At 47.4% G+C, this 15,215-nt stretch overlaps 2 protein-coding genes and 1 long non-coding RNA gene across 9 annotated transcripts in view; 2 read left to right on the top strand and 1 right to left on the bottom strand.

Moving 5' to 3' along the window:
- Positions 1 to 7,586, bottom strand: part of WDR70 (WD repeat domain 70) — a 127,963-nt gene extending 120,377 nt beyond the window's left edge. The window contains exons 1-3 of one of the 5 annotated variants that reach the window (XM_064405728.1): positions 7,396 to 7,586; positions 1,600 to 1,662; positions 1,405 to 1,488 (exon numbers count right to left, since the gene is read on the bottom strand). In XM_064405728.1, coding sequence (XP_064261798.1) covers positions 1,405 to 1,488; positions 1,600 to 1,662; positions 7,396 to 7,471 — 223 coding nt within the window. In that variant the 5' untranslated portion in view covers positions 7,472 to 7,586. Of the gene's footprint in view, positions 1 to 1,404; positions 1,489 to 1,599; positions 1,663 to 1,748; positions 1,839 to 5,446; positions 5,981 to 7,023; positions 7,058 to 7,168; positions 7,260 to 7,395 lie in introns of those variants that run through there. The other 4 variants (XM_064405729.1, XM_064405732.1, XM_064405731.1 and 1 more) reach the window with 4 other exon arrangements.
- Positions 7,079 to 11,185, top strand: LOC135291488 (uncharacterized). 2 transcript variants are annotated; one of them, XR_010354275.1, is made up of 3 exons: positions 7,079 to 7,172; positions 7,439 to 7,592; positions 7,939 to 11,185. It is a non-coding gene; the product is annotated as an uncharacterized LOC135291488 (long non-coding RNA). The 2 variants fall into 2 exon arrangements; XR_010354276.1 differs by having other exon boundaries at positions 7,103 to 7,216.
- Positions 11,186 to 11,991: 806 nt separating this feature from the next.
- Positions 11,992 to 15,215, top strand: part of NUP155 (nucleoporin 155) — a 31,665-nt gene continuing 28,441 nt past the window's right edge. Inside the window, exons 1-4 of one of the 2 annotated variants that reach the window (XM_064405726.1) lie at positions 11,992 to 12,220; positions 13,222 to 13,359; positions 13,677 to 13,773; positions 14,839 to 14,909. In XM_064405726.1, the coding sequence (XP_064261796.1) occupies positions 12,085 to 12,220; positions 13,222 to 13,359; positions 13,677 to 13,773; positions 14,839 to 14,909 (442 nt within the window). In that variant the 5' untranslated portion in view covers positions 11,992 to 12,084. The remainder of the gene's footprint in view (positions 12,221 to 13,221; positions 13,360 to 13,676; positions 13,774 to 14,838; positions 14,910 to 15,215) is intronic. The other variant, XM_064405727.1, reaches the window with a different exon arrangement.

Genomic DNA, 15,215 nt, shown 5'->3' with positions numbered 1-15,215 from the left:
ATTGTGTTTCACCTCTATTAGACAAACAAAAAAGAAAAACATTTTTTTCAGCAAAACTAGGAAACACTTTCCACTGAAGCAAAACACAAAGAGCTGCAAGATACAGAACCAAGAAACCTTTTGATCTCAGCTCCACAAATCAGGTAGTGGGGTAGACATACACAAAAGTCGTCATGGTCATTACAAAAAACTAAAAAGCAGAAGGGTCTCTCAAAAAATCAGAAAATAAGGGCTCACATTAAGCCACCCCCATAACATTCTTGATTGCTATAGTCTCAATACTAAAATTTGTTCCTAAGTTAAACAACTGAATTACGTACAAAACTTTACAAATTTTGGCAAAACAACAAAATGCTGTGTTTCTTTTACAGGTATAAGCCTGGAAACCTGGGGGTGGGCTGGGATGTGGTCTGCTGCAGGGTGAGGGAGAGGACATACTCAAGATGCAGGTCAAGATATCTTGACTTTAAAACATTGTATTTTTGCAATCACTTACTGACTTTCCCTATTAAACAAATATATAATGTAAATAAACAGTTCCTCATAAGATAGCTGAACATGAACAAGTAACAAATATTAAAAAAGTTTCCAACATGGACATACACTGCTGTGTTTAGAGTCAATCAACACAAAAAAACCACAACAGTCTGAAATCCCTTATATATCTGAATTTAACAGTGTCTTAAAGTCCAAAAAGTCAATGAGCCTCCAAAAAGGTCTGATCTAGTTCTGTATAGAATCAGAGCAATAAGAAACATGGCATCACAATAAAATAAAAGGCATACATGCTTCAAAAACTGGCCAAGGAAAAGGAGAAAGCATAACTGGGTTGGCAAAGGGATTTGTAGAACGTGCATAACTGTTCTCAGGGACCTTTTTGAACTGATGTTCGCTTGATTACAGGCAGCAAATTATACCATTTTCTCCACCTCCCACTCTTGAAACAGCACCCTCAAATAGTGTCCACTCCCAGCACATCAGAAGACAGCAACACACTTTGTGGACTGCTATACAACCTGCTCTGAGACACACATTTCTTCTTCACTGCCCTGCAGTCCCTAGATTACAGCTGTCTATAACAATCTCTCTTCCAAAATAAATACACAGCTAAGTTAAAGAAAAAAACGAAAGAGTCTGCGTGTTTTTCCTGTATCTGCAAGCTGTGCCCCACAACAGGAGCTTTGCACATGCACACTGCTCTAACACCCTCAGCCAACAACACCAAATTAATAACTTTACTGTTCATTGAGGCCCAAGCTGTTCAGGGCTACCTTCCTCAAACAAAACTGCGTTTCTGGGGTTTTTTTCTACACAGCCAGTCCGAGACACTTCAAACATCTCCCTGAGAGAGCAAATCAAAAGATGTTTTAAAATGCAAGAGCCAACCACGCTCGCATTTCTTACCCAAGACTTTCCTACTCCTCTCCACAGCAGTTCTTCTCGTTTGCTCAAACATGGCTTCGAGGTCGAAAGTCCGAGCCTTTTTCCCTGGAAATTAAGCAAACAGAGACTGGAACACAAGCCCACCTGGGGCTGACGGGCCCCACGGCTTCGCCCCCGCTCCGCCAGCCCCCGGGCCCCGGCCGCACCGCCACGTACCGAAGCCGGAGAAGCCCATGGTGGACGCCAGCTCCGGGTCGGGTGTCCCCAGCATCTCTGCATCTGCAGCGAGAGAGAAGAAACCACAGGGGTGAGCGGGGTCTGCGGTGAGCTGGGCCCGCCCCAGCCCCGGCGAACCCGTCCCTCACCGCCCTCAGCCGCCGGCTCCATGCTACGCGTGCCCCGGATCCACAACAGGCTCCGGCAGGAAGCGACCTGCGGGGACAGCAGAGCTTCCTTCCCGACGAAGGAACGCAACAGCGTCAGGGACTCGGAATTCGTGCTCCTCACAGCGCCACATAAAACTAAACCACGTTTCAGCGTGTATTTGTGCAGATGCTCCTTGAGCTCTGCCAGGCTTGATGCCCTGACACATTCCCTGTGAAGCCTCTTCCAGGGACCGACCACCCTCTCAGAGGGCGAGCCTTTTCCTAACGTCCAACCTGAATTTCCCGTGGCAGAGCTTCATTCTGTTAAAAACGGGACTAGACTCCCGGTACTAAAAGTGATTTCAGCATTAATTATAATAAAAAGGCCTAAAGCAAGGGGGCCCGCGGGCCGAGCAGGAGCGTTCGCGCTCCTCTTGAGCAGCCATGTCCCCGATGTCCCAGGGGCACCCGCACAGCTTCCCCGAGTCGGATGCCCCTTTTTATAGTTTGTTTTTTTTTTTTTTGGTTGGTTGGGGTTTTTTTGTTTGTTTTGGGGGTTTTTTTTGTGTGGGTTTTCTGTTTTGTTTTTTCTTTGTTTGTTTTTGGGGTATGTGTGTGTTTTGGGTGTGTTTTGTGTTTTTTGGGGTTTTTTTTTGTTTTGGCCCTCTGGATTGGTTTCTGTTTGGATCCTTTCATTTGCATGAAGCTTTAAGGTCTGTCCAGGCTGGCTCGTTTCGCTGGGGGTGTGATGCACTTTACTTAGGTGTAACATAGTACATTGAGTACCATATTTCTTATAACTACCCTTTTAACCCCTTTTACAATATACCCATCTTTACTTGCAGGTCCTGCCCCAATAAGTTACAACCTAGCTTTGGGATATAAATGAAATCAGCCCTGCATTCCTTTGAATTGCCTGTTACAATTACGCTCTCTATAACCTGGGCTATCAGCAGTTCCCCTTTTGCTCCCCACACTTGGCAGATCTTTTTGCTTAGCTAAGCCCCTCTGGGGAGCTTCATCACACAGGATCAACCAGCACCTGTGTCCACTAGAAACTCATATTCTTCACTCTGAGGGCCAATTTCTAAGTTTACCAGGGGCTCTACTGGGTGTCTGATCTCATTCCCCAGAGCACAGAGTCCCTGACATCCCTAATCATAATTTCCTCTCAGAATCTCCTCCAGGGTGTCCTGTTCTCTCTCAATCGCTTCATCCATTTGTAATTTTTTTACACGACCGCTTAATGTGCCCTTTTCTACCACAGTAATAGGAACACACATCATCTGATGGTGGTTTTTTCCATTTACCCAGCTTCCCTTTATTTTCTGCCCCCCCTCTTGGCTCCCCTCTTCCCATTCCTACGCTTTCTCTTGCTACTGCCACCATAATTTTTGCTTTGGTTCTGTTCTTCTCATCTCTCCTTAAATAAATTTTCAGGGCTTCTCTTAACAGGTTGTTATTTCCCCTTTCTTGCCAGCCTTCTAATTTTTCTAATTTCTGTCTAATGCCAGGCCAAGCTTTGGTAACAAACTGTATATTTAGTAATACTTGGCCCTCTGGTCCATCAGGATCAATGTTGGAATGTAGCTGAAAATTTTGTTTTATTCTATTTAGCCATGCCCCCAGGGACTTGTCCTTTTCTTGACTCCCACCAAATGCCAATTTGGTATTGCTGCTTTTGGGTACAGATTCTTTTATGCCTCTTATAAGTAGGGTCCTGTAGTCTTGGATGTTTCTCCAGCCCTCTTCCTGGTTGGGATTCCAATTTATGTCTGCTACACGGAGTTTTTGTTCACCTGGGGGTTCAGTACGATTCTCCTTCTCCCAGTTCTTTATCCCTGCTGACCTTATGAGGCGTATCTCCTCTGGGGAGAAGAGGATGTTCATAATAGAATGTAGCTCCCTCCCTATATGTAGGTATATATATTGGGACCCAGGCACTGATCTATTTGCTGTGCTGTGCCAGCTGGGTCTTCTATTAAACTAACTAACTGTTTCTTAAATGTCCTTACTTCAGAAGCTGGCAGGGGTGCATTTACAAAACCTATTCTTCCTACCCCTCCACCCAGGACATCTCTTCTTTCTCTCTCTCCTTTTTTTCCATCTTGGGTAAAGACTTGGTACTTTCTCACTTTTCTGATGAAGATTCTGTGGAATCTGGCCTGTGGGTATATAAATATATATATAAATATATATATTTATATATAAATATATATTTATATATAATATATAAATAATATAATATAATAATATAATATATAATATATAAATAATATAATATATATATTTTATATATATATTTAAAAAAAATATATATATATAACAGTTGGGTATATAAAGTGCCCCATATAACATCTGCTGCATTTTCTGTGGAGTTGCCCTGTTAAAAAACTGGATAAAGCACTGTGAGAATTCTCAGAAGTTTTCCATCCTACTCTTGAAGAAATTTCCGGACCTGTTTTTTCTCAGAAGCCTGTTTGGATTGCTGCGATGGGCCGGCTGCTGTGGCTGCCGGGCAGCTGTGACCAGACGGTGCCTCAGGACCGTCTGCCCGCGCCCGTCCCCACCTGCTCTGGCACAGCTTCAGCCTGTGCCATCTCGGGGGTGGGCAAAGGAACACCCTGGATCCGGCCGCGCCCCGCCTGCACCGGCTCTGGAGCAGCCCCTCCTCCCCGGGATTGGCACCCGCGCTGCCCGGGTCCCATTCGGGATCCGCCCGGACCCGCGCAGCCCCGATCTGGTTTGAGGTCTGCTCCGCTTGGATCTCGCTCGGGCTGGTTCCCCCGGCTCTGCGCCAGCAGCCAGCGGGAGCACCGCCGGTGTCCCTGCCGCGCTTGCGGAATGTGACAAAGCCCTCCCAGCTCCGGCTCCCGGGTTTCACGTCATTTCGCCCCGCTGCCTCTGCTGCCGCCCAGCGCCGCTGCCAGAGGCTGCCCCCCTCACCTCTTGGTCCCCCAATCCCTGCACCCTCCCCCATCAGTCTCTCCGCTACCGCTGACCCCCCGTGCCGTGAGTGTACTCAGTGTGGGACTGCGAGCCTGACTTCAAGCGAGATCCCACTTTTCCTCCTCACCGAGGGAACTGGCTGGTTTCAGCTTTCCTGGGACCGGTTGAGGGATAGCTGCATCAGAGGACCCTGAAGGTTCTGGGGATTCTGAGGACTCAAGGGACCCAGGGAACCCTGCACCCTGACGTTAAATCGTCCTGCTCCTTTTCAGTGGGAGGAATTCTCTCCCTGGGCAGCAGCTGCCTGGCCATCACCGCCTCGGCACGGTCGGAAGGCAGCTCCCCCTCAGGGCTCGCTCCTCCTCCGCCCCCGCTCCGACAGCTTTCCTGGGAGCGGTAGAGGCGCCCGTGGAGACCCTAAGGGTGATGACGACCCCCCACACACACCTTTTTGGTGGAAGTCGTTTGTGCTCTTCCTAACTTGCTAAGAGTAATCCCCGCCTGAGGGTAGCAGGGCGGTACCCCTCCCCCTGACTGGTGGGAGTCACTGCTGCTCCCTGCTGATGGCAAGTAGCCCCGCGGCGTTCCGCGGAATCGTCGCCGGCATTGTTCCTGCCCGAGCCAAAAGCTTCAAGGCCGTTTTCTTTCCCTGTTACTAAATGATAAAGGTGCCCGTTAATCTCCCTGAGTTGTTCCTGGGAATAAGCTTCCCCTGTGTTCTCAGTGTTCTTAATTTTGACCTGTCTCACCAAAAGCTGAAACACCGTGAGGTCGGTCCGGACGTTGTCCTGGTCACTGGCCAGCAGATGACAGGTGAGGATTCCCAGGCGTGCTTCTGGTCTTCCTCTCGTCCGGGCCGTGCTCGAGGTGATTTGTTTCGGCAAGGGTCAGGTTGTTCTTCCCGGGATTTTTCTGTCTGGTGGTGTGCCTCTTCTTGGGTTGGAATTCAGTGTCTGGTGGCTTGACTGCTTGCCAACAGCTCACCTCTTGGGTCGCCCCTTCATGCCACCTGGGTTGCCAGTTCTCGGAATTTTCTCCTGGTGGGGAGCCCACCCAGGGACGCCAGTTCTCAGGATTTCCTCTGGTGTGGTCTGGTTGGGAAGATCCTGAGGTGTGTCTCTGTTACAAGTCTCTTTTCCTCAACCCAGCAGCTGAAGAAGGAGTTGAGAAGTCTTCGGTTCATGTTTTCAAGGTTGTTTATTATTTCTTTATCTCAAACATTTTCTGTCTGGCCTGCCAAGGCCTTCTGCAGGTCGGTCTGAGGAACACTCCCCGCCTCTCAGGCTGGTGCTGTCTTTTATACTAAAAACTACGTATACTATGTTTACAGTTATTTTCCAATACCTATCACCTACGTTAGACAGGGACTTTCTACTCTAAGCCAATCTGTGAATGCCAACATCATCCTGAACATGGATGCCAGGGAGAAGAAAGAAGAAAGACAGGGCACACCCAAATCCCTCCATCTTGGAACCCCTGACCCCCATATACAAAATCCCAAACCCCCCTGTACAAGGTTCAAAACCTTGTACAGTGCTACAAAATTTTTCCCTTCACCCTGTGATTGCTACTACTATGCTACTTAAACTTTCGTGACCTGTAATTCTTCATATAAAGTTGGTAGTTTGCTCCATGGGTTGAGATCGAATTTCTAGGTGTCTTTGGCTTCCTACCAGGGTCTCCAAGCCCCTGCCGGGGCTTTGAGACATCCAGGGCATCCAGAGAGATGTCCTGGGCTCTAACACAGCCTGTCTGGATTTACCTCTGCCCTTACACCACTTTTTGATCTGGCATTACAGTAAGGGCCAGCATCTGAAGGGTCATTTGACTGGCTCACTAATTCTTTGTTATCATTTTGGGAGGTTTCATTTGTTAAGTTAGAGGATATATCCAGAGGATTCTTCTCAGGGAAAGGTATTGCATTCTGACTTAAGGCTGAGTAAGCTGCAGGTTAGTGGGGATAGGAGGCAGTGGGGAAAAAGCACCAGGGGGTGGATATATATAAGGGGGTAAAAATCACATGGAGATTCCCTAAGGAGATAAAGGAGAGGTGGGGATCATTGGAGGGGATAAAGATAAGTTTTGAGAAGTAGGTGTTAAGGGGGAGGGGTGTGGCTTGATAGTTTGGGGGAAGAGTTGGTGGGGAAGGGCCGTGAGTCTGGTCTCCTCTGGTGTCAGTTCACCTGTGAGGGAGCCTGCATGTGACTCAAAACCTTCGCCGCAGCTCCCCACACGCCCGGGAAGGTGAAGCAGTTTGCGTGTGACTCTCTTTCACCACGGCTCCCCGCCCGCCCGGGGAACCATGGCTTGTCTGCGGGTCACTTACACCTTTTTCCACAGCCCCCACCCGCCTGCGGCTTGTCAGCTTTTAACGGGGCCTGCCCGGGTGCCGGTTGGGGGGGGGCCTCACTCGGTGTTCCCTCTTTCGCTTCCCTCAGTTCCCAGACGGTCTCATGGGGGAGAGCCAGAACCTTGGTAGTAGGAGGTCTTCATTTCACCTGGGGGCTCAGCTGCTTGAGGTGCTGGTCCCGTCTCAAACACGCTCATACACACACACACACACACACACACACACACACACACACACACACACACACACACACACACACACACACACACACACACACACACACACACACACGCTCGCCCCCGCTGTCCCCTCGCGCCCTGCCCCTGCCCGTGGATGGGTGGTACTTACCGGTTCTGCTGCGCCTCACGTGAGCCTCGGGCCTTTTTCCCAGGATACCGACACAAGGTCCCTCCGTGGAGGACATGTCCTTCGGCTGGGCGAGGTCGTAGCAAGGGGGTCCGCGGGCAGAGCAGGAGCGTTCCCGTCGAGGATGCCGCAGCGCCGGCGCTGGGTCTTCTTGAGCAGCGATGTCCCCGAAGTTCCAGGTGCAGCGACGCAGCTTCCCTGGGCCAGACGCCCCTTTTTATCCTGTTTTGGGGAGGTTTTTTTTGTCCCTCTGGATTGGTTCTGTTTGGATCCTTTTATTTGCATGAAGATTTAAGGCCCTTGATTGGCCCATTACGGGTCTGTCCCGGCTGGCTCGTTTCGCTGGGGGTGTGGTCCACTTAATTACGTAATGTGGTACTTGAGTACCGTCTAATTACCCTTTTAACTCCTTTTACAACATAATAACGAAACTAACAATGGCTTAACAATTACCAACTATCTTACAACAGTTTCTAACCTGCTTTTAACAATTCTATCTCTTCCTGCCCTGCCGCTGGTCATCAGGAGAGGTCAGCACGTCCCCGACCGCTGCTCGCCATGAGGAAGGTGTCCACAGCCTGAGGCTCCCTCTGCACCTTCTCCAAACTGAACAAGCCTAGTGACCTCAGCATCTTAAATCTCAGCCTCAATACTCTTCATCATCTTGGCCCCCGTACTCCTGACACACTCTAAAAGTGTGATGTCCTTAAATTGAGGTGCCCAAAACTCCACATAGGGCTCAATATGTGGTGTGCAACCCCACAGCACAGTGTAGAATGGGTCACCTCCCTGGACTGGCCAGCGGTGCTGTGCCTGATGCATTCCTTGACATAGTCGGCTCTTTTGGCTGTCACTTGTGACACACTCTTGACTCATATTCAACTTGACATCAACCCAAAAACTCAGCTTGCTTTTAATGGAGCTGCAATCCAGCCTCTCATCCCCTAATTTCTCTGTGCAACCACCATTTCTCTGTCCTGTGTGGAGAATCTGGCACTTTTTAGATTTTAGATGACTGATGATTGATCAGCTCTCTGTCCAAATCTCTGTTAGGCTCCTCTACCATCAAGGGAGTCAACAGCTCCTCCTGGTTTAGTATAATCAGACTTAATTCCTGCAACAGATCATTTATGAGAACATTAAAGAGCACTGTCCCTGAATTTGAGCTCTGGGGAACCCTGCTGGTGACTAGGCACTAGCTTCTTAATCTTGAGAAGATAGAGAAATTCCTTATTTGCTATTATGCTGGCTTCAGCTGGGGTACAGTTAATCTTCACAGTGGGTAGTACAAGTGTAGTGCAAGGCTAGGTTTTGGCAGGGAAATTGAGGGTGCATAGGAGGTTGGGAAGACACAGCCAGGATAGGTGACTCAAACTGGCCAAAGAGATATTCCAGACTATGTGACATCATGCTCACTATATAAATTGAGGGGAAGAAGATGAAGGGGGGAACATTTGGAGTGATGGTGTTTGTCTTCCCAAGTAACCCTTATGCCTGATGGGATCCTGCTCTGCTGGAGATCACTGAACACCGAACTGCCCAGGGGAAGTGGTGACTTAATTCCTTGTTTTACTTTCTTTTGTGTGTGGCTTTTGCTTTCCCTATTATACTCTCTTTACCTCTACCCACGAGTTTTCCAGCTTTTACCCTTCCAATTCTCTCCCTGATCTTGGGAGTGGGGTAGTGAATGAGCAGCTGCTTGGGGCTTGGTTGCTGGCTGGGGTTAAACCTCAACAGTGATGTAAACCCTGCAGGGTTTGAGGTTTAACTTTATAATCTTAATTTGGAAAGCAGAGGTTGAGGGTGGATTTCCTTTCTTCTGCCATGTGCCTCTGCCATAAATGAAGCTTTCCAGGATGGATGCTGGACCAGTTGAGGAGCAGAGAGTCAGTGCAGTCTAGGAAGCAAACACCACTTACAAACCAAACCCCTCTGGAAACCAAATTTTCTCCCAGTCCGAAAATTTCCTGTGACATTTTGGGAATGCCTATGCTGTTCAGAGCAGACACATCACTTAACAAAAATTCAGCCCTGGAAAGTAAAAAACCTGATATGGTCACACTGATGTGTCACCCCAGATTCTGAAAAACAGCAGCCACGAGACCAGTGCCATGCAAAGGCTATTTACTCTGTTTTTACACCTCAGCTCTGAACAGAAGCACTGTGCATGCCTTGGGAGTCCCCATGTTGTCCTGAACATGGGCTTGTTACCCAGCATGCAATTTGCACACTGAAGTGAGGCATTTCTATTAGTGTATTTCTGTTTCTTTATTCTTGTTTGTGCAGAGTAAGGAGGATGTTAACTCACAAAAGGCTGGCCTCCTGATAATCAGAGCTTTACACTATCTATACATTTTAAAAAACAAAGGTATCAACATTGATCAGTACAAATTACATAACTTTATTAACTACTACTCAAACCATTATTTGCTGGTTGTATATCCTTCTTTCTCCTGGTTATTAGTGCAGGTGCTGTTCTTCTAGTTGAGTTTGGCATCTCTTTTGAGTAGGTGGCTAATGGGACATGATCACTCACTCTTGGAATTACCTTTCCCCCCCAGTTACTGCTCAGTCCTGCTGACTTCAGTTCTGGTGGTTTTTGTTCAGCCAGCCCATTCACCTTGGGATTGTCTTCTCTTTTCCACAAAACAAAAGATTAGCCAAGTGTACAATGTTCACAACGCAACTGCACAATCATTACTGTCCAGCTAGTTACAGATGAACAACAACAACAAAAAATTTTGCAAAGTTGGACTCAGACCTGTATTCAGATCTTGAGAGGCTCAAGTCTGGAGGAGCCTGATTTAAGCTGGCTTTTGGCTTGTATCAATGCACACAAAATCACAGAATCATAGGATTGTTAGGGCTGGGAGGGACCTTTTGAGGTCATCTAGTGCAAGCCCCTTGCCAAGGCAGGGTCACCTTAAGCAGGCTACGTAGGAGCATATTCAGATAGGGTTTGAATGTCTTCGGAGAGGGAGACTCCACAACCTCCCTGGCATTCTGTTCCCATGCTCTGCCACCCTCAATGCAAAGAAGTTCATCCTCGTGTTGAGCTGGAACTTCTGTTTCAGTTTATGGCTATTGCATCTCATCCTATTACTAGGTACCACAGAAAAGAATCTGGCACCATTCTCTTGGCATCTGCTTTTGAGATAGTTTATATACATGGATAAAATCCCCTCTCAGTCTGCTCCAGACTGAGGCAGACCCAGGCCAGACTGAGGCAGTTCTCACAGGCTTTCCTTGTAAATGACATGTTCCAGATCCCTAATCATTATAATATTATTATTATTTCATTCTATTATATATTCATATTATTACAACCTACTAGAATAATAAATCTTATATTCTATTGGTATACATAAATATTACATATATATCTTATATATCTAAATTATATACGTGATATATTTTTATATTTTCTTGTATGAAAATAATTAATATAGTAGTAGTAGCAGTAGTAGTGTACTACTACTACTACTGCTGCTGTCTTTGCTGAAACCTCTCCAGCAGCTGCTTGTCTGTCTTGGATTTTCTTTCCAAATCTGCATGTCTGCATCAATCTGAGCTATACTGTCATTCCACAGTATCCCATCAGGCTGGCAGCAAGTAACCACTGAATTATTTATGTTGGAAAAGATCTCTGAGATCGATGGGTCCAACCTTTGAGAGATCCAGTATATATGTGATATATGCGTGATCTTAGACCCTGTCTTTGACTGGGGCCCAACCAGAGCTCTTGTGCCTGCAGAGCGGGCAGGGAGCTGCCCAGGACCACCTCAGAGGACAGGAGCCTCTTCCCACTGCTCTTCTTGGGGCCGCCCTGTGCCTTTGGGGGGCTGCAGAGCAGACCATGCCTGTCCCTGAGGTGGCCCTGAGGGTGCCGGGGATGCACGCAGCCTGTTCGAGCTGTGATGGGCAAGGCTGGCGACCACTGCAGGTCATCTGTTCTGGCCTCCCTGCTTGAGCCGGGCCATCCCAGAGCACACGGCACAGGATTGTGTCCAAACAAATCGGGTAGCTCCAGTGAGGAACACGGCACAGCCTCCCTGGGCAATCTGCTCCAGTGCTCGGGCACTGCACAATAAAGAACTTCTTCCTCACGCTCAGATGGGAATTTGAAAAATTTCCCTCATGCTAATGCTTCCTGTGCGTTAGTTTCTGCCCATTGCTTCTTCCCCTCTTGCTCAACACCACCGCGCAGAGCCTGGTTCATCCCTTTGGCATCCCTTCCTCCCCCCTGAGATATTGAAGCACTGATGAGGTTCCCTCTCGGTCGGCTCTTCCACTGATCCGCGCCGGCAGCGACCGCCTGTGCCAGGCCATCCTTCCCTTCCCTTCCCTTCCCTTCCCTTCCCTTCCCTTCCCTTCCCTTCCCTTCCCTTCCCTTCCCTTCCCTTCCCTTCCCTTCCCTTCCCTTCCCTTCCCTTCCCTTCCCTTCCCTTCCCTTCCCTTCCCTTCCCTTCCCTTCCCTTCCCTTCCCTTCCCTTCCCTTCCCTTCCCTTCCCTTCCCTTCCCTTCCCTTCCGCTCCCCCGTTTCCCGCCGCCGGAAGCGGCCTGGCGCGCGGGGCCTGCCGGGATTGGGCGGGCGGTGGAGCGGCGCGAGAGCGCGGCCCCGCCATCGCCGTGTCGCCGCCGTCCTTCTGTCGCCGCCGTCCTTCTGTCGCGATGCCAGCCGCCACGAGCCCGGCCGCGCCCGCTGCGCAGGAGGCGCTGGAGATCGCCGGCCGCATCATCGACCGGCAGATCCAGGATGACCGCTGCTACCCGGACTTGTCGGAGCTGCTGGCGGTGCCGGCGCCAGGTGGGCGAGGAGGGTCCCTGTGGCCCCGGGCCCCGGCGCGGGGCGGCCTCGGCCGGCACGGCCCGGCGGGACACGCGTGCGGTCTGCGGGCTCTGCTCGGGCACTGGGGCCGGGCGTGAGGAGGCGTCCCGGTCGCGGGGTGGGGCCGTGCGGTGTCCGCTTCAGTGCGCGGGTGAGGGCTGTGGATGTGAGCACTGCAGGCACCACGTGTGGGCTTCAGGTGCCTTCTGTCCCTCTGAAACGTGACGGAAACGGCTCTAGTTTCCCATTCTTGCTGTTGGGACGTCCCGTGCAGAATGCACTTATGGTAGCCGTGTGCCCACCAGCATGCCTAAGTTGCACGGAGCCTGGAAGGCTCTCTTAAGCTTGACTTTCTTTTTTGTCTGCAGCCTTGTGACACGCTTATGGTATAAGATGTACTTCCTCCCACCAAAAATTCGTTTTGTCCTCCTTAACACACGGAGACAGCATTTCTTTCTCAGTAGTGCTGACTGGCTGGCAAAGTGGGCTCTGAAGAGGCATTCTAGTCAGATATATCCAGAAGTGGCTGGATATGAACAAAAAGCATCTGCTTTCTGTTGTGCAGTGATAGCATAGCCACAGTGTAGCTGCTCTGGCAGGCCGTGGATACACAGCAGGTAAAACAGTTAATATATATAGGTGTTTTAAGTCGGTTCTGAGAGTACACACAGCCTTTCTAGGTGAAGGAATATGCTTCTGGCTTGTTCATGTGAATGTCTGGCCATACAATGAAAAAAGCACTGCAGGGTATCACAGAAAAAAGGGAGTAAAGAGCAGGCTGGAGTCCAGGTGAGTTATTATAAGAGTTTGTTTGCAAATCTGTTTGCTCTTACCTCATTTGAGACTTAGTTTTATTGTTTGTGGTTTTGATCCGACAGAAACCTCTGTCCGTGTGTATCTTGTGAGATTTTTTTATTTACATGTTTAAAGTCTCTGCAACATCAAGGCATTTGATTTTTTTTTTTTTTTCTTATTTGTAGGTAGCCCTACTGTATCTGGTATGTCAGATATGGATTATCCTTTACAAGGACCAGGTTTGCTGTCAATACCCAATCTTCCGGAAATCAGCTCAGTCCGCAGAGTCCCACTTCCACCAGAGCTAGTGGAGCAGTTTGGACGTATCCTTATGCAAACAAATGTCCTAGATTGTGTAAGAAGTAGTATTAGGAACAGCTTTCCTCCATATTTTTCTTCCCCAATCTTTTTGTCAGACTCCCTGCAAAAAGCTTCAATGTTGTTCAGGTTCTCTTAATAACATTCTCAGTGGTAACAGGGCACATCTGCTAGAGTTGTTGGTGGAATTGGTTTCTAAATGAAGAATAGAAATGTGAAGTTTGTGTAATACTATATTTTAATGATTTTTTAAAAATTCTTTGAAGAGGATTTGCTGTTGCTACCCAAAATGCATTTAGTCCTTACATCAGCAGTGCTCCAGATATGCAGTGCAATTGTATGATGGGAGTATTTCCAGAGATAAGCAGAGCTTGGCTGACCATTGACAGTGACATCTTCATGTGGAACTATGAAGATGGGTACGTAGAGGATGCATTCCTGATGTTGTTCTATTAGTATTATACCAGAAGTAAGCAACTTCTGGAGCAGTGGGAGATTGTTTACTGGAAACATGGAGGTGTGCTGTTCAGTTTAACTGATGTTAATTCCTTTTAGGTTTTACTAAAACTTTTGAATAGTAAGCATATGATCTGTAAGAGTTAGTAGTATTGATGCCAAATCATCCACAGGTGAGAGAAAGGAAAATGTATTTGCTTTGAGTCAGACATATCTAATGTCCTAAAGTTACTGCTCTTCTTAGGCAAGGGCTTTGCTTGTGCTCAAAAAGTAGGTAAAAATCCCTCTAATTGCCTAACTTATATAGGTAGATTTAGTAAGTACTGAGATGCATATGCAGTGACAAGTAATTCCCACAACAGTAAGTAATAGGGCATTAGTATTTTGAGGTTTCAATCATAATTGAAACTCTCCATCCTTGCTTACTTTATGGATGAACATAAGTTCAGTACATTCTGAAATGGCATTGATCAGTTTATAGTTTGCATGTTTGCGTCTTTATTTGCCCACTTAGTAGGGATTTGTGTAGTAAGAATTGCTTTGTACATATTGTTGCATTTTCTAAAAAAACCCCAAAGTTCAGAATAGCTACTATCTATAAATTTACATTGTGTCAGAGAGTATGAAATGCATTTCCCAAAGAAAACAAGGCTGCATGGTGTTAGTGGTAGATGGTGGGGAAGAAGTTGGGAATTTTTGCATCAGATAATTTTCATGGGGAAAAAAATCCCATGTGATTTCCTTCTCTTGATGTTAATCAGTATTGCAGATGCTGCACTGTATTTCAGAGTAGACTGTATGAATTAACAAAATCCGAAAATACAAAATGCTGCAGTTGGATTTGCTTTGAAAATCAACTGTAGGAGCTTCAAGCAACTCAAATGACCTGCTTTCACTGAAAGATGTAGATGGCTTCAGAGTGTTGCAAAAGCCTTAATAATTTTGAAATATACATTGATTTAATGTACTTGTTATTATGTGAAGTTATATGAACAATTTAATGCAGTTTTTTGTGTATTTATTGACAGAGGAGATCTGGCTTATTTTGATGGCCTCAGTGAAACTATTCTTGCAGTGGGCCTTGTAAAGCCAAAGGCAGGTAAGGAATATTATGACAGAGATTAGAATTGGACAGTACTGAACCTTCTGTGTACTTTTTTCAGTCTTTATGTATATACGCATTTGTATTTTATGCAAACAATGCAATGTAAGGTAATATAAAAGCCAGAATATGTTTTTCATTTTATATATGCGTAGGTAGTAACATGCATATGTATTTGATGCATGGATGTGGCACTTGGTGCTTATTGTTTAGTTGACATGGTGGTGTTCAGTCTCAAGGTTGGATTCAGTGGTCCTGGAGGTCTTTTCCAGCTTCAGTGATTCTATGTTATGTATAAATCTG

Source organism: Passer domesticus, chromosome Z (assembly GCF_036417665.1).
Source record: "Passer domesticus isolate bPasDom1 chromosome Z, bPasDom1.hap1, whole genome shotgun sequence".
Lineage (NCBI taxonomy): Eukaryota > Metazoa > Chordata > Aves > Passeriformes > Passeridae > Passer > Passer domesticus.
Note: the sequence above shows the minus strand (reverse complement) of the source record. Positions and strands in the feature narration are given on the sequence as shown.